The sequence below is a fragment of the Micropterus salmoides genome, unplaced genomic scaffold (genome assembly GCF_014851395.1).
Source record: "Micropterus salmoides isolate LMB-PRFRI ecotype aquatic unplaced genomic scaffold, ASM1485139v1 Ms_hic_scaffold_9, whole genome shotgun sequence".
Classification (NCBI taxonomy): Eukaryota; Metazoa; Chordata; class Actinopteri; order Centrarchiformes; family Centrarchidae; genus Micropterus; species Micropterus salmoides.
This window is the reverse complement of record NW_024044681.1, coordinates 25,171,414-25,188,493: the sequence shown is the minus strand read 5'-3', so window position 1 is coordinate 25,188,493 and position 17,080 is coordinate 25,171,414. Positions and strand designations below refer to the sequence as shown.

General features: G+C 39.4%; 1 protein-coding gene across 1 annotated transcript; it reads left to right on the top strand.

Annotated features, from left to right (window-relative positions):
• Positions 1-2,330: 2,330 nt before the first annotated feature.
• arhgap31 (Rho GTPase activating protein 31) lies at positions 2,331-15,603 on the top strand. Its single transcript, XM_038708265.1, has 12 exons — positions 2,331-2,997; positions 5,696-5,798; positions 6,266-6,410; positions 8,303-8,385; positions 8,510-8,617; positions 8,773-8,915; positions 9,020-9,227; positions 9,381-9,502; positions 9,977-10,033; positions 10,140-10,784; positions 10,893-11,041; positions 11,345-15,603. Exons 1-12 carry the CDS (start codon positions 2,898-2,900, stop codon positions 13,406-13,408), a joined length of 3,927 nt encoding a protein of 1,308 aa, XP_038564193.1. The 5' UTR covers positions 2,331-2,897; the 3' UTR covers positions 13,409-15,603.
• The last annotated feature ends 1,477 nt before the right edge of the window (positions 15,604-17,080 follow it).

Genomic DNA, 17,080 nt, shown 5'->3' with positions numbered 1-17,080 from the left:
GAGATGCAACTAAGAAAATATCAGGAAAATCCTACTAGAACAGCTGAACTTTATTTGTGATTAATCAGAGTCACTTTAAATGATGGCAGGTGTGTAATGACTTCTAGTTAACCTGAGTTTGAATGTGATTGGTTAATTCTGAACACAGCCACATCCCCAGTTATAAGAGGGTGTGCACACATATGCAACCAGGTTATTGTAAGGTTTCTATTTTTCATTTTTCCCCCTCGAAGATTTCAGTTTGTTTTTCTATTTAACTGTTCACATTATAGGTCACATTAAAGGTGGAAAAAGTTTTGACATGATTTATCTTTGTCTTATTATTTTACATCATGAGAACCTGGCATTTTAACAGGGGTGTGTAGACTTTTTCTGTCCACTCTATGTCCAAATATATTGGCTGGGTTCACACATGTTCTAAACTATTGGATGGAAAGTCAGCCGTTTCAGAGCAGCCCAGCAGCTCAGTGGTACCGTGGGTTTGTGCACGTTTCTTCTGGGTGCTCCAGTTTTCTCCCACGGTTCAGTGTCATGCAGGTCAGGTGAAAATTCACATGTGAATATTTGTGTGTGTGTGTGTGTTTGTTTGTTATTAGTCACATTTCCTTTGAGCCATATGTATGCTGGGATAGGAATAAGCAGGTAGAGCAGATGGACGGATGAAGTCCTTAAATTTCAATTGGAAAACATTTTCTTCAATGAAAATATGCCAAAGACAAAAAAAACTAGACTACTTAACTAACGTACTTAAAGCTGCTGTCATTAATATTTTTTATTTGAACAAAAGATCACATGACTGCTTGTATGTGAGAGGGGTAGCTTGTAGTGAAGAATCTACATAGAATTATCACACACCTCTGCAGTGTTTCTCAGCTCTACTGAGAGTTTTTGGTCTCATTTCTTTGGTTTTGCGACTTCACTGTTTTGAATTAGCAACTGAAGAGCCGCATACTTGTACCTACATAGTTGGTGGAAACCAAAAACAATGCTATAAGAGTGAATATTGCACTGGGCAACTGTTAGAAAAATGTTCATATATCAGTTTAAAAGGTTATAATTTGTCTGTGTTTTCACAACTTGTGTTCATTGCCCCCACGTGACCAAAAAAATCACTTGTTATTAAAGGTTTAAGTACGCTAAGCTTTTAAGCTATGACGGTTGAAATAGGACTTGGAAACTATAACTGTTGCGCATCATGCGACTGTGCAAGTTTAACATTTCTTTATGATACTATGAAGGTCTGAGCTCAGAAGCATCAAAATAACTGGCACCTGCTTTTCACTTCTTCAGTGGTAACAAAATTATGGAGTACAATTAAGAGGTGAGTAAGACAATCAGTGTTTTTGTAAATACAATACATCAGCAAGTGTATGCCAGTAGCTGAATAACCAACCAGTATTATGTCACATTTTATAAGTTGGAATCTGTTAGTGGTTTCTGTGGTTCCAGAGACTTTATGTCCTAAGTTTCCAGCAGACATGAGAAGCTAGTCTGACATTCTGTTTGATGCCTACATAGCGTAGCTTTTCTGTCTTGTGTCAAATCACTGTGATTAGTGGTGGTTTGACAGTGGTCCAACAGGGGTATACAGTGCAAGTAGTGATTAGCTGTTAAAATATCCCCTCAGGGAAGGTGTAATATTTTACATCTGTAAAAGTCAATTTATGGAATTTAGGTTTTGGGATCTTTAATTTCCTACGTCAACTACAAATATGAGGAATACATCATAACTGCCCAGGAGTATTTCATGATCTTTCGCTGGAGAATGCAGGGATCTAATTTGATTACATTTTCTCAGGACAGGAAGTAGCAAAGATACTTATTAAGTATTGGATGAAAACATTATTTGCTTAACAAGATTATCATCCATGCTATACGTTCATTGATTATGTCTTTGCAATTCATTTGCAGTCCAGTTTGAAAAAGAAAAACATGAAATGCATAGAAGTTAGTAATGAGAACCATGTGTGTTGTCCATCTCCTCACCCCAACCCCCCCCCCCCCCAGTCTCCCCCCATTTCCCATCTGTGCCCTTCAGGCCCTCACTTCAGTCACCTCCCACTTCCCTCTTCCTTCAGAACCCGTCTGTTTTTGTTTTTGAGCCCGGGCTCTTTGCACAGGAAATTGTATACATTGGGAGCATTCAGGAAGGCAGAGAGCAGCAGAGTTTGTGGACATGAAAAAAAAAAACATTGAATAAAAGAGGTCAGTAATTCCTAAAGTAGGAGAGAAACAGAAGTCAGCTGTTCTCCTCCCCTCACTTCAATTCCCTCCCCTTTACACAGTCTCAACATTTCAGAAATCCCTGCCACACCACTGCCACGAGTCCATCTCTAAACAGAAAATTTGTACAGTCAGTGAAAATCAGATTAAAAATAAAAACTAATGTTCCTGAGGGGATTCGCCTCTTTTGATACATGTATGCTTCCTCAGCTACAGAGAAGCCAGTGAAAAGGGGAGACTGTGTGGAATGAAGAAAAAGAGGAGGAGATAAAAAAGGAGCACAGAGAGAGAGACTGGCTGGGGGTAAAAAAACAACAGGAAACCAGCCGATTCTTATGCTGTTTCTGCAAATCCTTAAGAGATAAAGCTGCTCTCTGCCACGTCCCAGCAAAGTGACAGTCACACCATGTCTTTTCTATAATCATCACTTGAAGTAATGACTATCTAAAGAACTTTAAAACTTCAAAATGTGACGTCACTTCTGCTCTCAGCCTCCGACAGTGTGGTTAGTCAGAATGTGAGCGGATGCAGACTTTTGTGAGCTGATTTCTGGGATTTCTATGTGGCTGCTTTTTTGACCTACAAACTCAACGTTTTTTGGGGTCATATGGATCGATCGCTGTGCTTCCAAGGGTCTGTTTGTTTTAATCATCTGGACTACTAACTGGAGCCACATGAAGAATAAAGGGACTAAGCAGAAGTCCAAAAAGAAAGGAAGTGAAAATGCGTTCGGCTGTGACCTGATAGAACATCTCCAGAATTCAGGACAAGATGGTAAACTCTTTATTTAGCTTTCTTTGAAATCTAACACTGTTTTACAAGCAGCTTTAATCAAACTACAATACTTTTTCTTTCACCAATTACTTGACTCATACATAGAGGAGAACTTTTATCCTGAGAATTGAGCTTTATTAGTCATTTCCTACATTATTATAACTTTTTACATACACATCATGTTATAAAATAAAAAAAGGTTCTTTATGTAACCAATATGGGCTTTGTTCAAAGTTGGTTACATAATGAATTGTAGGTATACATATGTTTTACATTTAGTAAGAACATTCATTCAGCCATTGGCTGTATTAAATGGTCATTTGTGACTTTGGGTGTGGCTCTTACATTTTCTGTGTCAATTTCAACAGTGACTGTGGTTCCTATGAGTAGTTTTGTGTCTGACAAAAGACTGGGCGGCGCTGCTGCCTATGGATGAGAGAAAATAATGAGCCAAGAAAAAAAAGAATAGAAGCAAAAGGTATCATCAAATATGTAGTCAGGTTTTTTTGAGAAAGTTTCATTCTTTAACCCCTTTATCCCTTTTGCTTCCACTGATCGTATGCCTTATTCTTTTCTAACAACCATCATTTGCGATTTTTTAGGGAGCACCATGATATGTCAAAAAAACAGAGCAAACAGAAATCTCCCACATGTAGAGCCATATGAATAGCTGTGTTGAGGATAACTTTAAGGAAGACCTGTTAGAGTGGACCCTCTGTAAGGAGGAGCATTCAGCGCAGGAAGTGAGGGAGGACGTTTGGGTCAAACCCCTCCGTCGTGGATGCTCAGCAGACATATTGTGTTTTTTAGATTGTTAGTGCATCACATCTTCCCTGCATAGCAAGTGTTGCAATAGATCCCATTTTAGCATCTCTACTGCACACAAAATCCAGCATAATGTTATATTGAATTTCTCTGATGTATTTTTTTTACCCCACTTGCACAAATGACAACAGAACAAAGTTACACACTTATATACTCACAATCTTTTGGTATACTTGATCAAACTCTTTAAAGAGAGAAAATGCACTTCATCCTTCACATTTGTGAGATTAAACATTGATAATTAGCAATTGAGAGTTATCTATGTGTTGGACATAAGGTTGTGGAAGTCACACCTCTTGTCTCACAGAGACAGAAGTGATCAAGTTGATGTAGTTCTACCAGGTTGTTTGTGACATTTATGTCACATTGCAATTGTTAAACAATGATCATTTCAGAAAAGCAGAATCGGCAGACAATCTGCACCTGAGCCTTAAAAGTCAACATACAACAATGTTACCTTAAAATACATTTATTAAACCTAACAAAAAGAGGTAGACTGCAGGGCTGTTACAGATTTTTGTAATGCCAACCACTGAGCAGCAGCTGCATCCTCAGCATCATGCATTGATTTCATTTCATGTGTTATCATAAAGTGTCTTTAAAAGTCAGTCCAAAATCAAACTGTATTTTGTTGCCAGTCTATAAGAAGCAGAATTATTCCCTCAGTGCAGACTGAGAGGCACTAAGTGAAGGCTCCAGAGTTGTTCATCATCCAGCATTTGACCACAGGCATGTCGCTGAAAGTACATTTAGGTCAAGTAAATGAGAATATAAATGGCAGATTCTTGGGTGTCCACAGTGATTACCGAGAAATGAACCCTTGCTGAAATAATTCTTTCGTTTTGTGGAGGATGATCAGTTTTGTACTCAGCACCAAGAGACAAATGGAAAAGCCTACAAAAGTAACTATCAATAGAATAACATATTGAGACATCATGGAATAAAATAATGTTCCTTCATATATATAAAAGGTTTAGAAGTGTAAGGATGGAACTGTAACTCTCAAAAGATGTTAACAATTATCGTTTTTCTTTTGGACTTTTTTATATGAAAGAAAATTGTATCATACTAACTATTGCTTTTCATGTGTGAAAATCACATATCTTCTTTAAACCTGCACCGACACATTAATTACCCATTACTACTTCATATCACGCTTAGAGGTTAAAAGTCGATTTGTTGGTGCATGTAAGATGCTATTAAAAGCTTTTGGATCAAATTGGAAGTCATTCTTTATCTTTACTATTTAACTCTAGACATCTGATTAATTGTCTGTTAAAAAAGAAATTCCAATGCAATTAAAAATACATCATCTTATCAAATTTTTCCAAGTGCTTTGCAATCAATTGTTATTTTTAATATTAGCTAAAGGGATGTTGTGGTCAGACTGAATCAGTGTGATTTATCATGTGATTTAGCTGTAAAGCCGCAGTTTAATCTGTTTGTTTTTTTTTTTTTTAAGCGCAGCCAAACACTGTTGTGTACAGAAGGTGATGTACTGTAGGTCAGTGGTAACATTTCAAAAGACATTTTCTATTAGAGGAAATGTCGTAAGTAATACCAGCTACAAGGACTGGGTGTGTCAACCTTCCTCTGAAACAAACAAACCATTTTTAACTTCCTGTGAAAGTCCACCTACAATCAGCGGCCCTAAGGAATTTAAAACAGACCTAGTAGAACAAACCCTATACCATGATGTTAACCTTATGTGCATTCTTACTGCTAAAACATTAATTACCTTTACAGTTGTTTCCTTCTGCTTTTAAGTTTTAATGTAATCAACAAGTCCAGCGTGTATGTTAAGGAGCTGAAACAGGAGAAAATAAATAAGTTTCTCTAACACAGCATGACTGACTCAATTCCTTAACTTCAGTTCCTCAGGTTCTGAAGAAATGTGCAGAGTTTATTGAGGAGCATGGAATTGTGGACGGGATCTACAGACTGTCGGGGGTCACCTCAAATATCCAGCGCCTCAGGTACTCATGCAACACTTTGCCTGTATAGTAATGCTTTTAAGGCAAGCCATAGAAAATATTAGACATCAGGTGGTAAAAAACTATGATTTCAGTACAAAGCATTAAGTGTTTAAAATGTATCGCCTCCATTCACATTCTCTGAAATGACTGGAGCAGCTCCAATTATTCAGTAAAAATTGAAGCTATGCAAGATCAAATATTATTGTCTTAAATCATGAGTGTTAGTCCAGCTCATTTTCTATCCATTCGGGCAGAAAAAACAGACATGGTTAACTTCATTTAGATAATATTGTTTTCTCAGATTGAGCTTGTTTGGCATCTTTGTTGCTGTTTTTATAAAAAAAATGTTTTGCCATAACAACGACTGAATAGACTTCAATCTGACATTCCCACATACTGCAACAGCAGATAGCATGGGTGTTAAACAATCAAAGCATTTAGTTAACTGTGTGTGTTTGTGTGCGCAGGCAGGAATTCAGCTCTGAGGCGTGCCCTGACCTTACAAAGGAAGTGTACCTCCAGGACATCCACTGTGTGGGTTCCTTATGTAAGCTGTACTTCAGGGAGCTTCCCAATCCTCTGCTCACATATGAGCTATACAGCAGATTCACTGTGAGTACATTCAGATCACATTCATAGTTTTGCTTAAGCTGAGAAAAAAAAAAAAAAGATTTATTCTATATTCATGCTTTACAAACAGTAATCAGTACCAGACATGAATGGCAACACCAGACGTCAATAAGCAGTATTTTTTCAACATGGCCCCTTGATATATCTGTGTCAGCACTGTAGAGACCTAATTTATTATCATCTTTTGTGAGTGTGACCTCATCTCTCTGGCTCAGTGTTAATCAGCTGTTTTCATCTCTTATCCCTGGAGAATACAGTACTTTAGCAGATGTCAATTGAACTGTAAGCGAAGAACATAGGTTTTGCATAATACAAAAACATTAATTTTACCTCAGTATGATTAATTAATATTATCATTGTCATTACTAAAAGAAGTCGTGTTGCTGCCTCATAATCGAAACAAAACGATGTCCCTGCATATACTATACCACAACATTGATTGTAAGAGACTGAATGTTTATGATCTGTTTTATGTCCGGATTTATGTTTTTTGTGGGCTACCCTGTTACCCGGCCATTCTGGAAAATATCAATTTGTTCTGATGCTTGGTTCAAAGATGAAAACAATTTGTTTCTGGCCCTTATGGATCACGGAGGGGAGGGTTAAGGTTTGTAATCCAGCAAGAGTGAAAACATGTATAATGTATATAATGATAAGATCAATAAAATCAATTCAAAATTGAACTGGCAACCTGTGTGGCCAAAATTGGAGTGATACAATCTCTACATTTATTAAATATAATAATGAAAGAGACTTTAGAGAGGAGCGGGAGAGAAGGGAACAGGAATACCAAACTGATGTGGTTTGTGCTTTCTGTGTACCTTGACGGGCCATTTGCATACCTTGGCATTCATAAATCCTCGAGCCTGAAAACTCCAGCACTATAAAAAGTCAGTTCTGTACATGGTGTAATAGGAAAGAGAAACACAAAAACTCATTTTTGCTGTTCTTGACAAATTATCTTGGAAGGAATGACCTGTCTCAACAACATGAGCTTTGAGCAGGATATCCAAGGAGGGTTAAATCAAGGGCAGCCGGAGTTGATTGAAGATTTCTTTTCGGCTCTCATTCAAGAGTTCTGAACTTTCTGAAGCTTCTTGGATGAGAGATGAAACATCTTCGCGCATCTACTCTCTCATCTACTCAAGTCCGGTTGCCATTGATTTGACACTGCTTGGATAACTATGACCCAGATGAATCATCACAGACACTGAGCATTATCCGTACATCTTTATGTAGGCTGAGTGCTTGATTGTGTGTATTTTCAATTAAAACACTTATAAAATGTTATTTTGAAGTAAATCCTTGTGCCTCAGCAATTAGACATAATAGCACAAGAATGCGCTAGAGCACGTTTCAACAATGTACGTTGACGACCTCACACATGACTAACAAATGCAGTTAATATGCTCAGCTGTCTGGGCCTTAGTCACATGAGTTTGACTGCACGCACTCCAGCATATCTGTTTACATTTGTTCAGCAAGGATAACTGGGTTAGGAAGCTAGATAGAGGCTTGCAGGGCCATGCAGTGGCCCTTCACTTCATCAACACATCAATCCTGAGAAAAACCAGATGTTAGATGTTCTGTTTGTTTAAGAGTATGCATATACAAATTAAAGATCATTATCAGACAGAATTTATAGAGAGCTGCAGAGACCATAAGTGTGAGGATTTAGTTCATACTTTGGGTTAAGTAGCCATTGGAGTCCAATTCAGAAATCAGATCATTTTCTGGACCGTAATCATAAACTGAAAATAAATAATTAATGCAATGCTGCTGAAGAACCGGGATCGAGCATCCAAATCTTTTTTTTTTTACCGACCCTATATGTGAATTATTTTAACATGGATATCTTTCTGTTTGACATGAAGGAAGTGGTCTCGGTCCAGGGGGATCATGAGAGACTTTTACACATTCAGAGGGTCATCAAAGAACTGCCGACCCCTCACTTCAGGTGAACTTCAGCCCTTTTCACTCTAAGCTGTAAAGACAATTGTACAAATGATACTCCTGTTTGCTAGCCTTTACAAATAATGTTGTAATAAATGTGACAAGAAGTGCTTGTCGACTCTCCTCAGGACTCTGGAGTACCTTACTAAGCACTTGGCCCACCTTGCCACCTTAAGCACAGAGACCAACATGCACACACGAAACCTCGCTCTGGTTTGGGCTCCAAATCTATTAAGGTGAGTTTAGACTCACAGATGTACTTGAAACACTTTTTTCAAGGTATTCAAACTGAAACCTCTTGTGAATTTCTGTAGACATTTTTGGAAAACATTGTTTTTTTCTGAAATTCAAAGGATGCCACACTTCTCATTTTCATCTCTTATTTTCTCAGATCTAAAGACATTGAGGCATCATGTAGTAATGGAGACATGGCTTTCCAGGAGGTGCGGATACAACAGTCAGTGGTTGAGTTTATTCTAAACCACACAGAGCAGATCTTCAGCAGTGATTCTGTGCAAATCAAACCCAAAGAAGGTGTGACGTTCAAAAAATACAAACTGATTGTTTTGTGGGAGATTTGTTGCGCTATGGGATTTTGCTAATTCATTGAAAAAAACTGACTTGTAATACTTTTTCAGGACCGAGTTTGATGTGTGGGGAGAAGTATGCCACGCTCCCGATCAGTGGCCAGTGTGGGCCAATGAAACTGATGAGCCTGGAAGAAGCCCAGGCCCGCTCCTTGAGTCCAAACCATCCTGTACATAGAGAACGGCAGCGAGAAAACAGCCTGCCTGATACCAGCACTGCCACGCTCTACCACACCGTCATAGACATATCAGACAGCAAGTATGACAGATTTTGGTTTAGTCTATTGAGCCATCAGCAGTATAATTTGTAATAACAGTGTGTTTCGGAGTATTTACCATGAATTTAGTATTGTCAGAATAAGTGGAATTGTTCGTCATAGGCTAGGCTTCATAATCCCTGTTTACCTCTTAGGAGAAAGTTTTCTGGGAAGTCGAAGAAGTGGAAGTCCATCTTCAACCTGGGTCGGTCTGTGGACTCAAAGGGGAAGCTGAGCCGGAATGGCAGTGTGTTTATAAGAGCACCGGGGATAACAGGTAGAGTGTCAAACAGGAAAGTTAACAATGCTCAATCATCAGATTTAAAGGAAAGGTAACTAAATGTTGTTCCTGCAGTCTAAGATAGTCCAATGTGAACAGCTCACTTCCCAAGTCAAACACAGATTGGCAACATCATCATGTACAAAGAGAAAGATTATCATTAAAGGACAACTAGGAATAGGAACTAGTAGAGCATGGTGCTGGAAGATTAATCTAAGCAGCGATGAGATCATTCCTGGTGTAGGAAACAAGAACAACCTAAATTCAGCCTCACAAAATTATATTTACTGTGAAATACTACATAGTGTCACGCCTATAAAAATGATTCAAGTGAAACAATCTGGGGAAAATTTAGCTTTTGGTTTAAAGTATTTTTTATTTGAGCTGTAACCTGATGTGCTTTTAAAATTTTTAAAGCTGCCGGATACTTTAAATGTTTTGTCAAAGTGTGATAATGTGTTTCTTCTACAGAAAAGGCAGGTCTTCGTCCATCCAGGAGCATGGAGTCTTTGTGCTCCTTACCAACAGGTGGGGCTAAAACCTACATGAAGTCATTTAAATACAGAGCAAAATGAATGTGATAGTGTCATTTTACAAACTACAAATTTTGTCTTTGCCCCATTTTACTGCGCAGATGATGACAGGACAGGAAAAAACAATCCAGCTGGTGGACCTGGCAGCATTTATGTTCCAGATGTAAAATCCAGAACGCTGGGGTCCGACTCGCTCTATGACCTGAGTGAACACGACCAAAACTGGGAGTTTAAAGGGAACAATGCTGGTGGGGCAACAGGTGGCTGGAGCTCCAACATCAACAAAAAGGGGTCACCAAGTGCCCCTGCACCCCCTCAAAAAACAGTGCCAGAGCAGCTGAAGGTGTTCAAAGGTGATGACCTCAGTGGCTACAAGCCCACCTCTCCAAAAAACAGGAGGATGTTGTACTCAGGCTCCTCCCACAACAGCTCTTCTCGTCCGTCCTTCCCAGGAAGCTTCTTCCCCCTGGAGTCCTCACCGAGGCATCAGCGCAGAGCCGTGAACATATCTGAGCCTTTTGCTGTGTCTGTGCCCCTGCGAGTGTCTGCTGTTATCAGCTCTAACAGCACGCCATGCCGGGGGCACGCCAAAGACAAAGCAGCTACTCTGAAACCCTGCAAAGAGAGCTCAGAACAGAACAGCAACAGGGGAAAGAGCAACACTTTCCCCCAACTGGAACCCAAGAAGCAGGAAGGAACAGAGAAGAAAAACACAGAGAAGCCAATCTCTAGAGTCCCACCAGAGGGTGAGGACATCTTCCTTTATCACATTTTAAAATGGCTTGGTACGTTACGTGTTAAAGTCATACATGTTTAAACGGATGCAATGAAAAAACATACTTTTTTTAATTCAGATACAAGCAGAGAAGTGTTGCAAGAAGGTCGAGGCGGGATGAATATTTCTGAACTGGAACCACCGTCCCTTACAAATGCAAGAGAGGGCCAAGATGCAGCGCCATCTCCTGGGAAAGAACTGCACAGCCAGGCCATAGCTATGCAACTGGTAAACCATGTAGTTAGTTGTTCTTCCACTACATAATCTTTCATTGGGGCTGAAGTTTTGAATTCATCATCAAATTCAATTTGTCAAGATAAAGAGCTAAAAATGCAGTTTTTGAGTTGTAATCATATAATTACATAGTTTTCACATTAACACAGTTTTCTTTTTCCCAACTCTCCCATTATTGAAATTTCTAGAAAGGTAATGTGAGAGGTGAACATATGACCACATGTCTTCGGCTCGATGAATAGTGGAATAATTTTGGATCTATTTAATCCTTTTGGTTTTTGTTTGTCACTTTCTCAGGACAAGAGATCTTCTACTGGGAAACAGCTGTGGCCTGACTTCCACCAAGAACTGAAGATAACTGAACCTGAAGTTGACCTTCTGGATGAGACTTTTAAACCTTTTTTCAGCTCCAGGAGTACATCTGAGGTCATGAAGTTAACGATGGACGTCAAATCAAAACGAAGCCGCAGCTCTCCGTCTCTGTCTTTGTTATTTAGGGAGCCGTCTTCAAATACCTCTCTGAGAGATCATGTAGTCACCACTGGATCAGACTCCGCAAAGAAACAGCCCTCAGAGTCAGACATCTTATTTACTCGCCACAATACGTTTGACGTGATTGTTGATGGAAACACAGAAAATGCTGCTGACATCGTGGATAAAAAAGAAAAGAAGCTGCATCAAAAAATCACACCCTCAAACAAAGACGAGCCAGCTTCCACCAAACAGTGCCACCTTCCTTTAAAGGAAACCTGCTTAGATAAAGTAAGTGATCCTTTGATGATTGAGGATCCTCCAAAAGCTGAAGGCTCCTCAGGAGCACATGAGACCAACAAAAAGTCAGAGAAATCTGGAATTCATCAAGGAGACAAAAATGTCTCCTGTGATGGCGCAAAGAGTGTGATTCCTGAGCTGGAGGTGATTCAGAGGCTGTCGGTGTGTTTGGAGGAGAGACGTAAAACGCTGGAGCTGCCACACCTTGACGAAGGATGTGGAGGAAACTCAGAGGAGTTGGACTTGGTGGAGCCCTGGGAGGATCTTAGCTCCACCAAGCAGTGGGTTACCAGTCCTCTCCACTCACCCGACGTGGAGGAGTTTCTTAACCAGCTATCACCCTTCGGCTCTCGTGGGGAAACTGTGAGCTTAGAGAAGGGAAAAATTTCATCTCCTTCAGTTGATGATGATAAACAATCTCTCATTAAGAGAACTGAACGCCTCTCAGGAAACCTTCCTCAGACTATCAGCAGCAAAGCAGAAACTAAATGGACGGATTTGCCATCCCCGCCTACACGGGTCAGTGTGAACAGCAGTAACGCAACACAACCTCACACAGGAAAGAGCAGCACAACAAAACAGAAGAATACAGTGTCATCTCAGAGGTTTTACAGGCAGATGTCTTATGAGGCAGCTGCTTTGGAGAAAAAAGAGGAAAATGGCTTTTTTAAACACAGGCCATATTCTCTTAATTTAGACCTGGGGCATCGATGCATCAGAGACATTTCTAATCAGCAGAACCGTAATTCATCAGAGTTTTCCTCTTGTCAGAGAGAATTAACGGCCTTGTCTGGAACTGTAAACAACGGGCTGCCCTTGGAGCTGGAGCTTTTTCTGAGTGATCGGCAAGCGCCCCTACGCCGAAATTCAGCCCCGGTCAGCGTGTCATCGGTGCGAACAGCCTTCATGATAAAAACATGCCAGGCCAAAGCCGTGCCTGTCGTCCCTCCAAAGGTGCAGTACAGTCAGATACCTCACTTCAGACATGAGAATGATTTTGACGCAGTGAAGGAACAAGAGAAGGAATATCCTAAAATGAGCGCAGAGAAAAGCAACGCTACACCTCCTCAGATGATGATGTCAGATCTAAAGGAGGAGCTGGAGAATAAAGAGCCTTCCCCCAAACACCAAAAACACCCAAATGTTGAGAAATGTGCCGAGTCTGTGAAGACCACGTCTACTCCAGAGCTGCAAGTCATAACAAGGAGACACGCACCCAGTTTGGAAGTGTTTGTAGACTGTCCCAGACCTAACAGAGGGAATGTCTTACAAAGGCCATCCTTTAGGAACAGGCAGAGACCTCAGAGTCTCATCCTGCTCAGCCCTCCATTTCCCATCATGGACTACCCGCCCTCAGGAGACGACGGCAGGCTCCTTTCATCCATCAGGAGCCTGAACGACACGTCAGCAGTGAATGTCTTCTCTAAAGAGATGGCCGAGAATTTCAGGACGCCAGAGGGGATCCCTCTTCAAAACAAAATGACTATACCAAAAAGTGGACAGAGACTGGAAACGTCAACCAGCTGTTTCTACCAGCCACAGAGGAGATCGATGATATTTGACAGCAGGAGCCACAGGCAGATTGAGTGACTGGAGGTGCAGTCACTGACTCTGTATATAAGTATACCAGGAAACTTACAGTGGAAACTGAAAGGAGGATGATATAATAACCTAATGAATAGCATTTTGTTTCTTGAGGGATTTGTTGAAATTTGGATTCTGAAGTATTTGAGAAGCAATTGAGGATGCCATGATGTATTTGATTAAGCTTGTCTGAGATCTAGGTCTGCAGCTAATGATTTTTTAAATTATCCATTAATCTGCTGATTGTTTTCTCGAGTAGTCGATTATTTGTTTGGTCTATAAAATATCAGAAAATAGTTTCAAAAGTCTCATCACAGTTTCTCAGGGGCTGGTTTTGTCAAAACAGATAATAAAGTAGAAAAAACCCCAGCAAATATTCACATTTTAGAAGTTGGAACCAGTGGCATTTTTGCTTAAAAACATAATTATTTAAATAATCCATGATCACAATAGTTGGCCATGAATTTGCTGTCAATAGACGAACGTTTTAATCGACTAATCATTTCAGCTCTACTGAGATCAAAGTAGGAAATGTTTTTAAAAGTGCCTTTAAGAATGACAGCCATTTTGTTTTATGTCATGTTACAGTAGATCTGAGAAACAGCAATCAAGTCTACCCTCACGAACACAGCATGTGTGGTGCTACACAGTCAGTGTATCACTGCCATAAAAGATCTAAAGCAAACACAGAGCTTTGGACTGTTCAAAATAACACCCATTTACTAATAAATTAGTTGCTGTGAAGTATTGGTAGGAAAAAGTAGCTTAACAAAAGAAAAACTCTGAACTCAAGGTCTTCTTACTAGCTTTTTTCCAGAGGTTTAAACCACATCTCAGTCTTCCTCAGAGGATGGAGTTTATTCAGTTGTCATGAAGCTCCATGCACTGAGGAAGACTACACAAAAAGCTAGTATGTGGACCTTAAGTTTTCTTTGTCTAATTCATAGGGATTCATTGTTTTAAATATTTACATGTGTTCCTTTTTCATCCGCCTCCTCTAAAATAACTTTGTTCCAGGTTTCAGTGGAGACAGGTCTCCAGGTTTCTAGTGAATCACTGGAAATTTACACAAAATACTTTTTTGTGTTCAAGGGCTTCATATTTTTTGTCTCTACAATATTTCGATATACTGGATTCTGCTGCAACACACTCAGTTCCATTAAAATAATGTTAAAGTAAAACCCCATGTGTGTCAAGGACGTTATGACATACAGTACAGCTGGATTATTTGAATTTAATGGACCTATAACAGCAGGAGTTCATACTGTACCAGATTGTGACTTCTTCACATAGTGAATACTGACAATTAAACTGTTACACAGTTTGACAGCCATGAATTTGATCGTGTAGATGAAGATGTGTTTATTTATTCCTTTATTCGCATACACATGATATGAAGTAAACTTGATACTTATTAAATATACTGTATGTTGCTATTGGCTCTGTGATAAGCTGATGTCATGTGATTTTTTAAACAAATATTTAACAGGAAATTCCTTTTTTTCCACGATATATATATATATATATATATATCACAAATGTGATTAATAGTATTTACCCACATGTGTATCTTTATTTTCTGGAATTGCTTTGTATTTTATGGCATTTTTTAAATTTGTTGTTTGGTTTTTGACAATAATGAGAACCAGGAAGAGTATCGGATGTTATGAAAAGTAAACTGGAGGCTGAGTGTGTGCACACTGACTGTATTCCATGTGTTTGGGTTTAGATGGTGCTTTGAGTCAAAGTCAGATGATGGTATCTACAGGTTTTTCTCTCGTTTCTGTGCATTTTACAAACACAGGATCTGATTTATTCTCCTTTTGTGCTATTTGTGGTCGAGCGCCAATGAGCGTAACATAGTTTGGATGTTAAAGGAGGTCACAGTGTTTGTTTTTTTAAGATGTAGATGTTTTTGAGGTCACAGTGTTTTTATGCTTTAGTTTGGATGGACTGGATGAATGATTGTAGTGTTTTAATTCAAAGTGTTTTTTAAAATATGTTTTGTCACTTTTGTGTACTTGTTGATACTGAAAATGATTGACTGAACCGTTGTGTTCATACGAAATACAACTGACTGCAGGATTTGGAGATGTTTTGCCTTAATTATCTGATGACGGCACCTGAAGTAATGTACATAAGACACGTGATGAGTTTTGTTACAAAAGAAAGTAATGAGAATAAAAGTTGTGAAAATCATATCAGTCAATGGTTCTCTTGTTAAATGTTACTTGATATATCCAAATGTGTGATGTTTGGCAGTTTCTTTAACCACCCTGTGTATTTACCACCCAGAGGTTAAATATCACAACAATTATTACAATGACAAGACAGCAGGTGATATTTCACACTGCGAATGACCTGGTAGTCAGGATGAAAGATTACTCGGAGTGATGAGAAAACTACTGAGTCTTCACCAACTGTGGAATGCAAGCTTTGTAAATCACTGCAGTGTTTTTGCAAAGTGAAACAGGTTTTATACTGTACAATAGAAAGAACTAAGGTTATTAATTTTCCTCTGGACATGTGTCTGTTCTTTTTCTTTTTGCTTTGCACTTCTTTTAGATGTTGAGCTTTGCTTCTCTCTCCCTTATTTCAGCTAAAACATATGGAAACATTGTCACACTTGGTATACATTTTCAAAGATGTGTTTTACTTTACAACTACTACTACTTGATGTTGTTCCTCCTGAGATTTTCAGAACTTTCATGCAGTCCTTCAGAAAGCAGCTCACTGAAAGCGACAATATAAAGAGTCTGTGGTGCGGCTGTGTCAATGAGGAGTATTCAAGGGGCCCCAGGAGACTGATGGGGCCCTTTGGAGATCAGATGTGATTCTGCACCCAGTTATGTGGTGTGATGACATCATGCCTGTTATTTGTTGCTATCTGGGGTGTTTCACTCTACAGGCTGCAGTGAAAATGTTTTGGTTAACTATTAATGAAGCAGGGTTTTTTTTTTTTATTTTGGGGGGAGGTGGGGGTTGTGGGGTCAATATTGTCCGAAGCATGGACGTGCAGTTCCATGTTAATTAAATAGCTCTGTTTTTTATCCACCAGATGACGCTCCTGCTCCACAACGCAAACCCGAGCTAGCCACTAAACTGCGGGACAAAACAGACAGAGCTGCTGGAAACAGTGAAAGTCTGCTTCAGGCACGTGGAGTGTGGACCGTTATCTGCAGACAGAAAACCATATGTTTTGCATCTATGTGTGTGAGTGTGTACGCGCGTATAGTTTCCTTTCACATGCCTCTCTGTTGTCCTTTTCAAAATAAATCCTTACTTTATGGTGCGCTATTCCATGCTGCAACAGCACAGTGAAGCCCAATCACCGCCACGCTACAGAGCACGTCAACTGCTCACAATCCCATTTCTGCTTTTTGCTTAAATACAGAGGGGCCCCACGAGAATACAATGCATTAGGTTGCGTCAGTTCACTCACAAGTCGTGATGCAAGTGTTTGTTTTAAATAACAAACAGACCACTAATATAGCCTGCCTACATGGTGCAAGAAATAAATCTAACTATATTTTTATCACATAGTCCTAACGGTAGGCTATTCTTATTTTTACTTTATTAGCCTATTGCTTCTAGGTCCCAATGAAATGAGATCTTTTTTGCTTGTTTGTTTGTTTGTTTTGTTACCTAAGTGGCCAGGTATAGATCTATTATAATGTT